This window comes from Budorcas taxicolor, chromosome 2 (assembly GCF_023091745.1).
Source record: "Budorcas taxicolor isolate Tak-1 chromosome 2, Takin1.1, whole genome shotgun sequence".
Classification (NCBI taxonomy): Eukaryota; Metazoa; Chordata; class Mammalia; order Artiodactyla; family Bovidae; genus Budorcas; species Budorcas taxicolor.
Genome location: NC_068911.1, coordinates 33,152,918 through 33,169,772, shown reverse-complemented (window position 1 = coordinate 33,169,772; position 16,855 = coordinate 33,152,918). Strand labels below are relative to the sequence as shown.

The 16,855-nt window shown below is 52.6% G+C and overlaps 1 protein-coding gene across 6 annotated transcripts in view; it reads left to right on the top strand.

The window, feature by feature from the left end:
• The window catches only part of CLEC16A (C-type lectin domain containing 16A), a 237,908-nt gene that overhangs the window by 95,752 nt on the left and 125,301 nt on the right, over window positions 1–16,855 (top strand). For all 6 annotated transcript variants that reach the window (XM_052636154.1, XM_052636153.1, XM_052636156.1 and 3 more), the window contains 5 exons: window positions 322–444; window positions 3,711–3,820; window positions 4,613–4,657; window positions 8,719–8,769; window positions 12,537–12,665. In XM_052636154.1, coding sequence (XP_052492114.1) covers window positions 322–444; window positions 3,711–3,820; window positions 4,613–4,657; window positions 8,719–8,769; window positions 12,537–12,665 — 458 coding nt within the window. The remainder of the gene's footprint in view (window positions 1–321; window positions 445–3,710; window positions 3,821–4,612; window positions 4,658–8,718; window positions 8,770–12,536; window positions 12,666–16,855) is intronic.

The following is a 16,855-nucleotide window of genomic DNA, read 5'->3' as shown; positions in this document are numbered from 1 at the left end:
CTGGTGGTCCAGTGCTTAGGACTCTGCACTTTCACTGCCAGGGGCCCAGGTTCAATCCCTGGTTGGAAAACTAAGATCCCACAAGCTGCATGGTGGGGCTAAAACAGAAAGAAAGAAAATGTATGCTTTAATAATACGTTTACTTAAGTTCCAGTTACAGGAAACTCTGAGGTGAGTCATAGCACGGGCAGTACCTGGTCGCAGCAGCAGTCAGGAAGGTGGACGGTGGACAGCCAAGGTTGAGGAAGCTAAGTTTGAAGGGGCCTTCCAGGACAAGGTAAGGTGGCTGCGCTGACAGCCGGCCCCTTCTCTCTGTTCCAGGCATGGATCCTGAGAAACTCGAGCGAATCCAGCTTCCAGTGCCCAATGCGGCCGAGAAGACTACTTACAACCACCTCCTGGCTGAAAGACTCATCAGAATCATGAACAATGCGGCCCAGCCAGGTGCCCGGGCGTGCGAGTGGTTCCCAGGGGTGGGGGAGTTGCAGGGACCAAGCCCCACACCAGCCCCAGGAACTCCGGCTTCCAGACCTGGCCGTGCCGGGAATCCAGGCGGAACTCAGCCGCTCCCCTGCCGCACACACACCTTGGGCCACCCGGACCCTCCCGTCCAGCCTTGTCTTCATCCTGGGGTCTCCTCCTCTTCCCGTCCCCTGTGGTGTTTGTACCAGACTCTCCCTCTCTTCTCCTCCCATACTCACTTCTGCTTTGGTCAGTTGTGCCAGTGTCTGCAGCCCTCTTGTCAGGGTGGCCGAGGCCACATTTAAGCATGAATATTTGAGCAGGAACTAGGCTGAGAGGGTGAGCGAAGGGGAAGGCTGGAAGGTGTGGGTTGAGTGCTCTTGATCATGCGTGCCCAGTGTCAGCCTAGTTCTGAGGCCTTGGCCAGTGCCGACCCGCGGCCACAGCAAGGGCTGGGAGAGCAGGTGGAATGAAGCAGCGCAGCAGTCCTCACCTGGGGGCAGTGCTGTCCCCAGGGGACAGTGTCCAGAGACGTTCTTGGTTGTCACAGCTTGGAGACAGGTGCTACTAGCGTTCTGTAGGCAGAGGCCAGGGTGCTGCTCAACACCCTACAGTTCACAGGACAGCCCCAGAACAAAGGATTGTCTGGCCCCAAATGTTGACCGTGCCACGGTTGAGAAACCCTGACTGCAAGGCAGGAAAGAAGACCATCAGGGTGTGAGGGAGAGCCCAGGAAAGGGCCCAACGGAGATGCTGCCTGGTGGGGAGAGAACCACTGAGCTGAGCTAGCAGGAGCAGTCCAGGCAGTGGGCTCAGGAGGGCAGGGGCCAGGGATATAGTTGCAGGTGAGGGCTTCAGAAGTCCAGGGGAGTGGTGGTCAGAGCACAGCGTGACTGCCAGGGAGTGACCGCAGGGGCTTAGAGAGCCAGGTCCACAGCCTAAAGGGTGATGTCAGGGTATCGGTAAACCCAACAGCTGTTATTTAGCAGCTCCTGTATTCCAGCCTCTGTGTGCAAGTGATGAGGGTGCAGGAAATAGGGGACACGTAGACCCTATCCTCTGTGAAGTCCCGACAGTCTGGGGCTCCATGTGGAGATGGGATCTAAGCCTCAGAGCAGGCTCAAGGCCAGAAGTAACTCTGTGGGGCTCATAGATCTTTTTAAAGTCACAGGAGAGGAGAGAGGCATATCTGGGACTGAGTCCAAGGCCGCTACCCATCTCTGGAGGTGACATACAGGGGAGCTGGCTCTGGAGCCTGGCCCAGGCCCCATGTGGGGAGAAGAGTGTCCAGAGGAGGGTGTTTTAAATGACAAGAAAGATGTGGTTGCTTGGGACCAAGGGATGCTTGGTGGGGCCAGTTTCTGCTGAAGGTCCAGGTGGAGGAGGCAGAGCACGGTCCTGAGAATGGTGGCCCGGGGCCGGTTGGCAGGAGCGGCAGGAGCTGGATGTGGCATGGTGATGGGGAGGTGGAGTGTGGCCTGGGTGCACAGTGTGTAGCGCCGCCTGGATTTCTGAAGAGAAGACACTGGGGCAGCTCAGAGGGACAATTTGGAAGCTTCGCTGGAGAAACAGACCCTTCGGAGGAATAGCCAGCAACTCGCCAGGAGCTCACAAAGGAAGAAGGGTCCTAGTGGAGCATCACAGTCTGCTTCCCCAGAGGCAGCAGGAGGGGTGTTTCTGACCTGGCCCACAGGGTGGCTGGGAGCCAGGCTGTGCTCCAGAGAACGGCTGCGCTCAGCGGAGGCCAGGTGGGCGGGCGCTGCTGGGCCAGGGCGGGCAGAGTGGCTCAGCCAAGACCGATCAGCCTCTGTCTGGGCTGGATTTGTATTGTGCTTCAGAAGGCCTAGTTTTGCTTGTATGTTACCTGCTCAGTTTTGGGCAAATGGATTTCTATTCTCACCTATCTTTCCCCTCTCGCCCACAACCCCTGACACATGAGGCATAAAGCCAGGCAGGGAGGTGTGCAGCCTTGTGTCTGCCTTGAATGTTTCCCCAGTGGCCCATCCTGGTCCCCATTGTTTCCGGAGAGCCCCCCTTTCCTGGCCCCTCCTATGTGAAGGCCCTTCCCCAGAAATGAGATTAAAGACCTGGGGGGGAGTTTGCTGAGAGTGGGATGCCCTTCAGTCAGGCAGTCACAGGCGCTTCCAGGGACGATGCCAGGTGTGGGTTTTGGCATCCAGGACACCTGAGTTGACCATAGCCCACGTGAGTAAGGCTGGGAACCTTCCCCTTCCCATCTCAAAACCTCAGCCTGCAGAGCACCCACTGCAGTGGGGCTTTAGAGAGGCTCCTTGAGGAGCCCGGCTCCCAGCTCATAGCAGGACAGCAGGCTGTTAGTCAAGACTCGGCTGCAGTTGACAGAAACCCAGCTCAGACTCACTGAGACAGTACAAACAAGTCTGCTGGCCTGTGTGACTTCAAATCTGCTGGGCTCTGGCTGGAGGCACAGAGGACCCGGGGCCCACACAGTGTTTGCAAGCTCATCTTCAGGCTCTGCGACCATCTGTGTTGGCCAGTTAACTGCCTGCCTCTCCCGCCTCCCCTTCCTCTGTCAGTCTCTAGACTTGCTGTAGGAGAAATGCTGAGTGGTGGAAGGCAGGACTCGGGGTTCAGCTTAGAACACAGGAGTGTGAAAATGTGGGCATGGTGGCCACTGTGGGCCCCATCCCTGTCCTTGTCTGCAGCTCAGCACAGGGAGCGGTCTGGAGCCCGGGGCTTCCATTGAGTTGTGGAACTGAGCCTCACTGGCTGTGACTGGCTCCCTCGCTGGTCCCCTGTGCAGGCACTGTGACCAGGGGCCTGGATGGCCCCAACAAGCCTGGGGGCTGTGCCCGCCACCCCGAGGCAGGGGGAGCAGGACTAGCCCCACCCACATCCCATGGCCAAGAGTGGGGCCGGTGACTCTCCAAAGAAAAGAGGGGTTCTGGTCCCTGAAGGAGGGGAAGGACCACTGGACAAGCAAAGCGACCACAGACAGCCACTTTCTAGGTCTTCAGTAATCAGTTACCCATTTTTCCTGCCTCCTTGTCCCCCATAAGAGGGCTTCGGGAGCGTTTGGTACAGGCAGTTTTGATGGGAACTTTCAACTGTAGTTGATTGGGAAGGGAATTAGCATGTGGGGGTTCCCTCTGTGCCCCCATGGGATGTCAGGGGGCCTGTCGGCTGACCTGCTGATCTCCAAGTCGGGAAGGAAGGAGACTGACTGCACGTAAGGGTGTGGGCATGGCTGACCCGAGTGTGCCCTGCAGACGGCAAGATCCGTTTGGCGACACTGGAGCTGAGCTGTCTGCTCCTCAAGCAGCAAGTCGTGACCAGCACGGGCTGCATCATAAAGGATGTGCACCTGGCCTGCCTGGAGGTGAGGCCCATTCCTGCCACGCCAGGCCCACAGTCGGGGGAGGTCTCAGGGAAGCCCCTGCATCCAGATCGTAGCTGGTCCCAGGTGTGCGAGGCACCAGCAGGAGGAAGACGGGCCACAGACCCCCTGCCGACCCCCTGCCCGCTTGTCCCCACGGACCTGCCCTTCCACTGAGATGGCCCCGAGCAGCCCACTTAATTAGCGAATTTTAGTAGTTCCTCTTGTAAGTGTTTGGCTCTGTATTTGTCTCCAGGATTTTTTTCTTTTTATATTTTGGAAGTTGTATTCATGTACAGACACACGTTTACTCATTTATGGTTCATCGTGCTACTGCATACACTCATGTTTTAAATAGCATTTGTTATTTTCCCTCTTAGTTTTCATGTTTGTTTTAGAAAGTTTAGAGAAGTACAGAGGGGTAAAAAGTAACAATAGTTGACGCTTGGTGTGTGTCTTTTCAGCTACACATATATCCTCACACACACGTTCACAAGTGAATTTTTCTGTTTAAAAGAGCAGAGTCATCACGGCCGTATTTTATTAATAGAACCCATTTCCCTCACAGAACTGCGCGTCAACAGCTGTCCAAGTCATCAGGTTGAATCGTTTGTCCTTCACCCAGTTTTATTTTGAGCTCCTGCTCCTCCACCCCCATGAAGAACCACTTTATGGATTAAGATTATTAGCCCAGTGTCTGTCTTCTATAGACTCAGATTTTAGAATCCATGGCCTGCCCCAACTCACTCACCTCCGTGAGACCTGCCCCCTCATGCCTTCCCTCTCTTTTAACAGGGAGCCCGAGAAGAAAGTGTCCACCTGGTGCGGCATTTCTATAAGGTAAATTGCCGGAGCTCGGGGGCAGCAGTGTGTGCCATAGAGACAGGACTGTTGTGTCTTCAGTCCTTTCTTACACCCTCTGGGTCCTGAGTAAAAATGTGCCGTTCTGCCTGCTCCGCACAGTGGTCTCTGCGCTATTCTGCTCATGCTGTCTTATCAGCACAACTTTTGAGGACTCACCCCTAGTGTGGGATTGTTTATTTATCAATTATATATGAGTTTTTTTCATTGATGAATTTATCAATTATATACAGATACTCATATGACTAAATTATACATAGAAACTTTTGTGTTCGTGAATTATACGTGCTTACCATGGCAACTCACTCCAGTATTCTTGCCTGGCGAATCCCATGGACAGAAGAGCCTGGCAGGCCATGGGGTCCATGGGGTCACAAAGAGTTGGACACAACTGAAGTGACTTAGCATGCACGCATGCATAGGTGTAAAATTGCTGAATTACATATGAATTTATAAACTGTATGCATGTGTATTGTTTGTATATATGTACAGGCAGACCTTAGAGATACTTTGAATTTGATTCCAAACCACTGCAAAACAGCAAATACCACAGTAGAGTCAAGCAAATGTTTTGGTTTCCCATTGCTAATCAAAGTTATGCTTACACTGTACTGTGATCTGCTACGTGAGCAATAGCATGGTGTCTAAAAAAATGTCTTTCTGTTGTTTGGTCGCTAAGTCGCGTCTGACTTTGATCCCATGAACTGCAGCACACCAGGCTTCCCTGTCCTTCACTGTCTGCTGGAGTTTGCTCAGATTCATGTCCACTGAGCTGGTAATGCTATCTAACCATCTTATCCTCTGTCGTCCCCTTCTCCTCCTGCCCTCAATGTTTCCCAGCGTCAGGGTCTTTTCTAATGAGTCGGCTGTTCACATGAGGTGGCCGAAGTATTGGAGCTTTAGCATCAGTCCTTCCACTGAATATTCAGGGTTGATTTCCTTTGGGATTGTACATACCTTAAGTCGCTCAGTCGTGTCCGACTTTTTGCGACCCCATGGACTGTAGCCCACCAGGCTCCTCTGGGATTATCCAGGCAAGAATACTGGAGTGGATTGCCATTTCCATCTCCAGGGGATCTTCCCAACCCAGGGATCGAACCCAGGTCTCCTGTATTAAAAGCAGACGCTTTAACCTCTGAGCCACCAGGGAAGCCCTTAATTAAAAATAATTTTATTGTTAGGATTTCTTCAATGGTCCAGTGTTTAAGAATCCACTTTCCAATGCAGAAGACAAGTATTTGATTCCTGGTTGGGAAACTAAGATCGAGTCTACATACCATGGGACAACTCAGCCTGCACGCCTCAACTAAGGAAAGCTCAAGCTGCAGCAAAGACCTAGTGCTACCTTAAAAAAAGAAAACTTTATTGCTAAAACATGCTGTCATTTGATGACTAGCATTTGCCACAGTTTTCAATTTGTTTAGAAAAAATGCAGTATCTTTGAAACCGTAACTTCAGTTCAGTCACTCAGTCATGTCCAACTCTTTGCAACCCCATGGACTGCAGCACGCCAGGCTTCCCTGTCCATCACCAACTCCCAGAGCTTGCTCAAATTCATGTCCATCAAGTTGGTGATGTCATCCAACCATCTCATTCTCTGTTGTCCCCTTCTCCTCCTGCCTTCAAACTTTCCCAGCATCAGGGTCTTTTCCAGTGAGTCAGTTCTTCACATCAGGTGGCCAGAGTATTGTAGTTTCAGCTTCAGTAAAGCAAAGCTCAATAAAATGAAGTGTGCCTATGTGCTGAGAAACCTCACACAGGCTCTAAACGTTTCTCATGAATTTAGTAAGAATTGATAAAGTGCCCCCATGACCTTCAGTATCTGGAAAATGTGTAGGTTCAGTTTCCAGGGGATTCTCTTTAAGATAGAGCCTTGTGATGACTTTGTTTCCCTCTTTTCTTAAGGGTAAGATAGACTTAGGCAGGGCTCATCATTTGTCAGTAGTAGGTTCATCCATATGTCAGACAGCCCTAGTAGTTTTCTGATATTTTGGCCTCCACATCAGCTCTCTCTGGATCCAGTGAGTGGTGGTTTTCCGTCATAATCTGACTGATGAAGAGATCCTCCCAGGAGGAGGAAAGGCGTCAACACTGCCATGTTCTCATTCACTTGTGCTTTCGTTCACTGTACTCTCTTTAAACGGCTGTTAACTGTATACATAGATACCCAGGAATCTTTTTCCTTGCAAGAAACTTTTTCAGCCACTGTCCGTTACTGTCAGTATTCGTTGAGATAAAACCAGGTCACATAATCTGGAAATCCCCCTTGTGGGGCTCAGATGACCCCCAAAGCTGCAGCATTCTGGATGTGCTCAGAAGAGGGTAGTACCACGGTGGGCCCTGTGTTCTGGGGTGGAATCCCAGTCCCCCCAGGCTGGCCCCAACCCCACTTGGGCTTGAAATGAGGATATGGGTCCTCAGCACAGTCATCTTTGACGCTCCTTCGAGTGTAACTGAGCTTAGTCTGTCCTCCCCACAAAAGCTTCTGGATTGCAAAAAGCAGGAAGATATATAGGTAGGCCTCTTCCCAGAGGATTTTTCTTTTTCAGTGACAAAAGGAGATCTGTATTTGAATCACACCTCCCTTCTCCCAGAACTTCCCTGGTGGCTCAGATGGTAAAGCGTCTGCCTATAATGCGGGAGACCTGGGTTCAATCCCTGGGTCGGGAAGATCTCCTGGAGAAGGAAATGGCAACCCACTCCAGTATTCTTGCCTGGAAAATCCCATGGATGGAGGAGCCTGGTAGGCTGCAGTCCATGGGTCGCAGAGTTGGACACGACTGAGCAACTTCACTTTCGCTTCCCTTCCTTTCTCCCAACCCAGGTTTTTCTCTCTTTTATCCTCTAAGGTTTGTACCCTTAGTATCTCAGGAGCTTATAAATATTTTCAAGGATAATTTCTGTGGTTATTTTGTGGGTCTCATACCAAAGGGGCTTCCCTGGTGGCTCAGATCACCTGCCATGTAGGAGACCGAGTTCGATCCCTATGTCGAGAAGATCCTCTGGAGAAGGGAATGGCTACCCACTCTAGTATTGTTGCCTGGAGAAATCCATGGACAGAAGAGCCTAGCGGGCTACAGTCCACGGGGTCACAAAGAGTTGGACACGACTAAACTACTAACATTTTCACTTTCACACCAAACAAGAACTTTCAAGTTTGCCAATAGTTTTGATAACTGGAAAAACGTATAAAGGACCTATTGCTTTTCCCACCCCAACTGTGTGTGTGTATGTGTGAGAGAGAGAGACAGTACTGGGGGAGAGAGGGAGACTTAGGACACAGGCCAGGCCAGTGCTAATAGCCCTTATCCTCCTGGGCTGCAGACCTGTCCAGGGTGATCATAGTGACCATATACAATAGCTCACTCATATCATCTTCACATGGACCTGCGCGGACGGGGCCAGCCACCCCATCTTGCAGTGAAACAGAGAGGCTCTGAGAGGAACAACTGAGCTTGTCCCCTGGTCTATGAGTCTCAGAGCCGTTCCTCCCCACCACCCTGTTCTGGGAGGGCCCTCAGGGCCACAGGCACTCTAAGGCCCCCAAAGGCACGCCTCAGAAACAAATGGAACAAGCCACGTAATGTTAGCCTTAAGTGTATCTAATCGTACTCTTCCTTCCAGACGTGCGGAGCCTCTGTCAGCTTTAACATGACAGCTTAACCCATACTCTTATTTTCTCCAACCATTCTCAGCAAACAGACCATGTTAAATACCTGAAACATTAACCATTTTTATATTTTAATTGTACATGAAGTGATTTTTGTTGTGGTTAATTGACTGCCTCAACACTAGAAATCCAGAATGACACATGCTTGGAGAAAAGGAGAAAACCGTTGAGGTGCAATCTGATATTTGGGCTTTCATTTGAGTGTGTGTGTGTGTGCATGTTCACGTGTGTATTTCACTTCCTGGTGGTTTACAAGAACTCACTAATAAGAAACAGATGACCCAAAAGCCGCGAACTGGAGTTTATAATCCTTTGTTGTTTATGGAAAAAAAAATATACATAATCTTCTTTTTCCTTCCTTTCTTTTTAGGGAGAAGAAATCTTTTTGGACATGTTTGAAGATGAGTACAGGAGCATGACGGTAAGTGAGGGGCCAGAAGGACTCGTGGCCAAGCTTGTCCTGCCAAACTGAGAGAGAACTGATCTAATTTGGGGCTTTCTGTTAGAATGGCAGAGATGGGTGGGGAAGGGCATTGAAAACGGTGCCATCCTCAGTTGTGAAATGGCAACCCACTCCAGTACTCTTGCCTGGAGAATCCCATGGACGGAGGAACCTGGTAGGCTGCAGTCCATGGGGTCGCGAAGAGTCGGAAACGACTGAGCGACTTCACTTTCACTTTTAACTTACATGCATTGGAGAAGGAAATGGCAACCCACTCCAGTGTACTTGCCTGGAGAATCCCAGGGACGGGGGAGCCTGGTGGGCTACCGTCTGTGGGGTCACGCAGAGTCAGACACGACTGAAGCAACTTAGCAGCAGCAGCAGCAGTGAACTTTCAGATAACACTCACTCCCCCTAAGTTGGGCTGAGTCACAAGATGGGTTAGAAAGATTCACTTTGATATGAATAGTTTTTTTTTTAAACTTTTAATTTTATATTGGATTATCGCCAGTTAAAAATGCTATGATAGTTTCTGGTGGACAGCAAAAGGACTCAGCCAGACATACACATGTATCCACTCTCCTCCAAACTCCCCTCCCATCCAGGCTGCACATAATGTTGAGCAGAGTTGCGTGTGCTATACCGTAGGACTGTGTTGGTTATCCATTTCAAGTATAGCTGTGTTTACATGTCCATCCCAAGCTCCCTGACTATCCCTTCCCCCCATCCTTCCCCGCTGGCAACCATAAGTTTGTTCCCTAAGTCTGTGAGTCTGTTTCTGTTTGTAGATAAGTTGATATGCATAGTTTTTGATTGTGGACTTAGTTGTACATATGAAATCTCTTAATCTCCATGTCAACCTGATGTGAGTCACTGCTGCTATTATCCTGCTTTTGCCAAAAGGAAACGAGAGGCAGAGAGGTTAGGGGAGGTGCCCACAGCTGCCCTGCCTGGCACAGTACGATGCCCCCCCCCCCCCCTTCACCATGCCATCAGAGTGTTCCCTAGTGTGGCTCTTCTTGCACCTGCTGTGCCAGCCCGCAGCCTCCCCGTCTCCGTCCAGCAGGCACGATCATGAGAAAAGATGGTTGCGGAAGATTGAAGTTTACTCTGTTCTGATCATCTCCCCAATACCTGCCCCTCAGTTAAGACTCAGTAACTCGGTGCTAAATGACTCTTTTCATGGACGTTTCTGACCAAAGAGTGAAGTGATTCAGGACATTTACAATAAACCCAAGTGTTTAAAATGTCAGCAAGAAAAAGACAGCATGTGCTGTGCGGCTCCCTGGCCCGTCCCTAGGTGTCTGAACAGCTGGGCCCTTATCACATCCTTGCTTGCATCACGTCTGAGGCCTCCCGGAAGCTTTTCAAGGAAAGAGTGTAAGTTGGGATAATCAATGACAGCAAAGCCCCAGCAGCGCCCAGGCCTTCTCTTGGTGCTCTGCGAGGCACTCACGGGTGCCTCACACCTCTGATGGCCACACCCATCATCCCCTCCATCCTGGAAGGAGGGTCTCAGGCTCCTGCTCTTGGAACCATGAAGTGAGCAGAGTGGAGTCAGTGCTCAGCTGCCGTCTTTGTTACGCCCGTGACGTTCCCTTCCACAACATAACTTTCCAGAAGTTTGGCTTCTTGTAGACACAAGGCTCATGTGTCACCTGGCGATAGAGAAAGGCTTGGACTCTGAAACCCCCACTCCATTTCTGCTTTTGCTAGTTACTGCAACCCCAGGTGGGTTGCTTACATTCTGAGCCTTGACTTTTCCATCTGTAAAATGGGGCCCAAACCACATGGTTTTCCAGGTTATGAAACACCTAGGGACTGCCTCCTGTAGAAGTTCAGAACCACGAATATTCAAATATTTGGTTCTTCTCCCTCCCATCATAGGGAGCTTCCTGCGTTTTGTTTGTTTGTCTCAATTACATCTATTGTACATCTTGCACAATGCCTGACACTCTAGGGAATTAAAGGCTGACACATGCCCAAAGTCAGCCATTAACCCAGACTTTAGGAAAGCAGCCGCTAAGCTCAAAGTGGGGCAGGGCCTTGGGTGCTGCCAAAGCTGGGCCTTCACTTCTGACCCTTCACTTTCCCCTGTCACCTCTTGCTTCATGCAAAGGGGAAATGGCAGGAGTCCTAGAGGGGGTTTACTGGGAGGCGGTAGAGAGTGGAGGGGTAGAGCAGAGGGAGCCAAGGGGGAGCCGCAGGAAGGCCGTGTAGGAAGGCCGTGCCACGGGTGCCCTGGGCGGGAGACAGGGCCTTGCCGCCCTGCTCTGGGATAAAAGGATAAAGGAGTTGAGATGGTGGACCTCAGGCCTTTGGAGGAAGGCTTCATGGGTTCCAAAGAAGAAGGCGGTGAGGGAGCTAAGGGACTCCCTATTCTCCAGGTCTCGACCATCTCCACAGTCCTGCCCTGTTTAGTCAGCTTTATGCTACAGGAGGGGAGGAAGTGTGATACGACTAAAGCCCACTTTCTAAAAACGGAGACATGAAGAAGCTTATGATGCTTAAAGGAGTAAAATTAATTCCATGAAGATTGTGAAACGTCACTCCCTATGATGCCTGGTGTCTGTGTCCAGCAACACGTGAACATGCAGCAGTCGGCGCTGATTCACTGGGGCTCCCCAGTCAGGTGGACAGAATCTGCCTGCAGAGCAGAAGACACCGGTTAGCTCCCTGGGTTGGGAAGATCTCCTGGAGAAGGGAATGGCAACCCACTCCAGTATTCTTGCCTGGGAAATCCCATGGACAGAGGAGTCTGGTGGGTTACAGTACATGGGGTTGCAAAGAGTCAGACATGACTGAGTGATTAACACTTTCATTTATGCAGCAAAGTTCCAGGAGGGGAGATGATGTTAGCATGTGTCTTGGTAATCAGAGAAGGCTTCCTGGAAGCACCGTGGAAGGAGGCAGACACCTCTGCCCCTGGCTGGCCCTGTGGTTGTGGGCATGTGCCCTCTGTCTGAACTCAGCAGTCCCCTCTGTAGTATAGGACAGCCACACAGGAGGGGGTGAGCCCTGCAGGGGCCTGGTGTGTAGTAGGTGCTTAATAAGTGACTTGGTTCTGTTCCCCCAGGTGAGAAGTTCAGGGAAGAGAACGGAAGTGGGAATGCTGGTTCTGTGTGGGTCATAACCACATTGTGGGTCATAGTGGGTCTGGAGCCAGGCCTGGGTCCGTGTCTTGGTTCTGCCACCAGCCAGCCATGTGGGGCCGCAGCCGCTCCTCAGCTTCCCTGAGCCAAGTTCGGAAGTCTCCCTGCTGGACAGGAGATGACACACAGAGCACTTAGCTCCCCGCCTGCCCACACTCAGAACTCCCTAAACGGAAGCTGTGCCACTCCACCTGCTGCCATCATAGCCAGAAGTGCCAGGGCAGGAGGCGGGTGGCAGTCAGGCCCCACACCGCGGGCAGACTACCCTAAAGGCACTGCCGCGAAGGAGCAGGGCACCTTCCTGAGGCCTGTCTCCCTGCTAAGGGGAGGGGAACTCAGGGTGAGAAAGCAGAGCTGTTCGCAGCAGGGTGGCAGCTTCTCCAAGGTGTCTGAGCTGTCATTGCACGTGTGTGAAAATCCGCAGCTTAGAAAACAAAAAGGCACATCTCTCCTATCTCGCTGCCTCGAGGCTTCACCTCAGGCTGCGTCGGGGCTGATGTGCCCTTGAACAGGCAGATGGAGGCGAGAGGCCCGTGTCACCTGCCCTGGCCCCTTCCTCCCTTCAGCGAGCCTCCCTCCACGTCTGTCTTCCAGATGAAGCCCATGAACGTGGAATATCTCATGATGGACGCCTCTATCCTGCTGCCCCCGACGGGCACGCCGCTGACCGGCATCGACTTTGTGAAGCGACTGCCGTGTGGTGACGTGGAAAAGACCCGGCGGGTGAGTAGGCATTGGCCTTGGCCTCTATCCTGGGCAGCCGTTCACCAGGAAGCAACCCCAGGACAGGAGAGGGAGGGTCTCCGACCACATCCAGACCCATCTTCCAGCTCACCCTCAGAGAGCCAAAGAGCAACCCCCAGCCCCACGCCCCCACCCCTCCACAAGGGCCTAGCTTTCCCACAAGCACTGCCTTTTGTCTGGGTGTTTGTTTTTTAATTTTGGCTGTGCCAGGTCTTTGTTGCCACCCGTGAGCTTCTCTCTGGCTGTGGCTAGAAGTTTCAGTTGTTGCGGCGCACATGCTGAGTTGCTCTTCAGCGTGTGGGATCTTAGTTCCCTGACCAGGGATCGAACCCACGTCCGCTGCAGTGGAAGGCAGATTCTTAACTACTGGACCACCAGGGAAGTCCCTGCCGTTTGTTACAGCAGAGACTGAGAGCTGCTGGGGGCAGGCAGGCTGCCTTCACTGAGCGAAGCTGGCCCAGCCCCAGAGCTCTGAGAGAGGAAGTGGGGCCGGGCTCCTTTGAAGGAGCATGGTGATGCAGAGCAGGTGAGGCTGCTGCAGAATCAGCCCCGAGCGGCCGGGACCCCCGGAGATGGCGTGGCGTTAAGCTATCTGAGGGATCTCGGGGCAAGACGCACACAAATGCTGTTGTGATTATTTTTGGGCCTGCGGGAGAGGCGTGTGAAGAGGTTAGTTCTCAGAACCCAGCTGCCCTGTGTACTTCCGTTATCAGCACTTTTTTTCTGCAGCCGTCTCGCGGGGCTGTTCAGGGTACTTTATCTTCCTGGTCAGATCACAGTTTCTTTCTTAGAAAGCACCATAACCCTTTCCTAGAAAATCATTCCCTGGAGACGTGGAGGTGTGAATAAATTAGAGGAATCCATTGCCCTCATTGCTCCCGTTATCAGGCCGAGCCTTCCTCTGAGATAATCCAAGTGTACCCAGAGTGGAGGAAGTATTGTGACCTTTTTGAGAGGTGGGATTGACTCACTGGACCCGCCTCAGAGTTTGCCTTGAAAGCCTGGCAGGGCTGGGCTGGGGCACAGAGGAAGTTGGACCCGTGTCTGAAGTCAGTCTGCATTCCTTGCTGTCTGCCCAGACCCACCGCCCTCTCCGCAGGGCCCACTCTGTCTCTGAGCCAGTGATGCCTGCCTCCTTCATGCTCCCAGACAGGTGTGCGGGCCCTGCAGCTGGGCACATGATTGTTTGTGGGTGGCAGTGTTTGCAGTGGACATCCTTGGTGTTTTACGGGGGGATTGGTTCCGAGACAACTGGGTGTCACTTCTGCACTCCTTATGGAGTGGGTACACTCACCCTTGACCTTTGGTTGGTCTTGGAGATGCTCCCCAGCAGGATAACGGCAAAGCCGCACGCCCAGTCCAGCTCTTACGTCTCCAGGCCAGAGAGGACCCCGTCCCGGTTCTCCTTGGCCGCTGAACTAGAAGGTCCAGCAGGCTGTGAATGCGGAGATCTGCTGCTCCGGGTCGCATCCTGCCTTCCTTTTGGTCCACAGTCCGTCAGGTTTTCTTAACAGTTATATGAGCACACAGCCTTTGTGACAAAGTGGATCATTCATATCAGTTCTTCCTAAGAATTTCCTCACGTATTTCTGCAGCCACCCTAGGAGGGTGGCACTAGTATTATCCCCATCTTACAGGGGAGTAAACTGGGGCACGAAGAGGTCAAGTGATTTGCTCAGGGTCCTCCAGCTGATAAGTCGCAGAGCCAGGATTCAACCCAGGCGGTGTGGCCATTCTGACCCCCTGCCTCCCACTGCTGCCTTCATTGTATTTATTAGTCCTACTCAGTGCTGGCTACCAGGAAACACAGCCCCAGTCCTCAAGGGAAGGACTTAAAAGGGCAAGGATGGGAAAAGCAGCCTCAATCCATGCATGCTAATCCCTTCAGGCGTGTCTGACTCTTTGCGACACTGTGGATGATAGCCCACCAGCCTCCTCTGTCCATGGGATTTTCCAGGCAAGGATACTGGAGTGGGTTGCCATGCCCTCCTCCAGGGAATCTTCCCAACCCAGGGATCAAACCCACAGCTTTTGTGTCTCTTGATTTGGCAGGCGAGTTCCTTACCACTAGCGCCACCTGGGAACCCCACACACATCCATAAGTGAAAGTGAAGTCGCTCAGTCGTGTCCTACTCTTTGCGACCACATGGACTGTAGCCTATAGGACTGTAGCCTATCAGGCTCCTCCGTCCATGGGATTTTCCAGGCAAGAGTGCTGGAGTGGATTGCCATTTCCTTCTCCAGGGGATCTTCCCGACCCAGGAATCAAACCCGGGTCTCCCGCATTGCAGGCAGACGCTTTACCGTCTGAGCCACCAGGGAAGCCAGGGCTATTTCTCCAGGAGCACAAGGTCCCTAATCCTACCTGGGGAGGGAGGCAAGCAGCACAGAGAGCTGCTCCTTGAGCCGGGCCTGTGGGGGAAGGAATGGGCACCGCGGTGGGAGGGGTGGGGGTGCACAGAGGCCCAGAGAGTTGTGGACCATGTCTGGAGCCCCCAGGGGGCTGGCTGTGTGGGAAGTGGTGGTGCTGGAGGGGTTGCAGGGGGCAGGTCTCAGAGCCCTGGGAGCACAGCGAAGGCCTCGGCCTAGTTGGCCGGGCCCTGGCATCTTGTCCTGATGGCCTGGGGCGGACGCTGCTGGTCCACGGGAGAAATTCCAGGCTGAGGCCTACAGCGGAGGGCTGGGCTGCTTGGGCTTCGCGGTGAGCCGCTGTCTCCTCACCCAGCCAGCAGCCACCACTGCCTGCCCTGCCAGGGTCCTCAGGAAGACTCCGTGAAAGGCAGAAGCACAAAGGCCAGTGGTGGAGCCTGAGGGTGGGGGTCTTCCTCCCTCATCCTCAAGATCCCAGGACTCTGCTGCCCCCCTCCCTTGCCCCAGATGGGCTGCAGGGCTCAAACTGCCAACGGAAGCACCGGAGCCCCTGGGGTCGCTCATGTGACCTTTGTCTGTCCGACGGGTTTATAAAGCCAGCTCTCAAGTCTGGTGTCCCTGGGTGTGGTGGCAGGATGAGATAAGAGGACTGGCTACCTCAACGCAGAGCCATGGGCCCCAGAGGTTTCCCTCTGATTTCCAGGATCCGGTTTTGAAGGGGAATTTTGACCTCTCACCTCAGCCCAGCCCCTGATGCCAGGCAGCTGTCTGGAGTCCTCCTGCAGCTTAGCTCCTCCGCCCGTTTCAGACATCAGAACCCAGTGGTGTGCTCTGAATGTGAGCTAGAGGAAGTGTATGGTTTAGCAAGCAATTAAAGGCTCATGCGGTTTGTTTCAAGTCCTTTGCTCGTATCCAGAGAACATTCCATTTCGTCCTGTTGGATTCAGAGGTTTTCCTTCTTTTTTTTTTTTTCTGCCAAGTGTAGGCATTTCTAACTTTTAGGAGGCTGACGCTTTTCAGAAATACCACCCTTTATTTTCCTTAAGGACTAGTCAGAGATCAAACCACCCTTCATGGTGAATCATTCCTTTGTATGTTCATCAAAGAGCCACTGGACTCCTACTGTGTGCCAAGTGCTGCCCCGAGGGTGCGGGAGTCAGCAGAAAGGTGGCCCGCCCCGGGCGTTCCCAGGCCTGGAGAGAGGTAAAGCTTATGCTCAGGGGCAAAACCAGGCTGCCTTGAGGGCTCTGAAGGACAGAGGGGGCACTGCGTTAGCCTGAGTGACCAGGAAAAGCTGCCTGGCAGAGGTGACGTCTGAACAGAGACCTGGGGAGCGAGGAGGAGCCAGCCAGGCAAAGACATGAAGGAGACCCTTTCCAGACAGGGAGCAGTGAGTGTAAAGGCCCTGAGATGAGGAAGAGTAGAGTGTCCAAGGTGTGGGGTGACTGGAGCGAAGCGAGTGAAGCGGACAGGAGAGGAGGGCCAGGGCCCTGCAGGCCGCAGGGAAGCATCTGGCAATGAAGCTATGTTTTCCCCCTTGCCTTTTGCAAATTACACTGTTTATTCTTTCATTCGACATATCTGTCAAGCCTTTTCTAGGAACTGGGCAAGAAGCAAGAATAGAAAGAAAATAAATAATGCAAAATAAGACCAAAATAGCAAGAGTGCCACTGAGTGATTGCAGCTGAGAAGGGAAATTCATGTTGACATGTGGTGACAGGGACTCCTGGGGTCTGAGGAGAACATGCAGGAGGAACCTGGACTTGAGTTGGACCCACCCCACATGGAAGGGCAGTTGA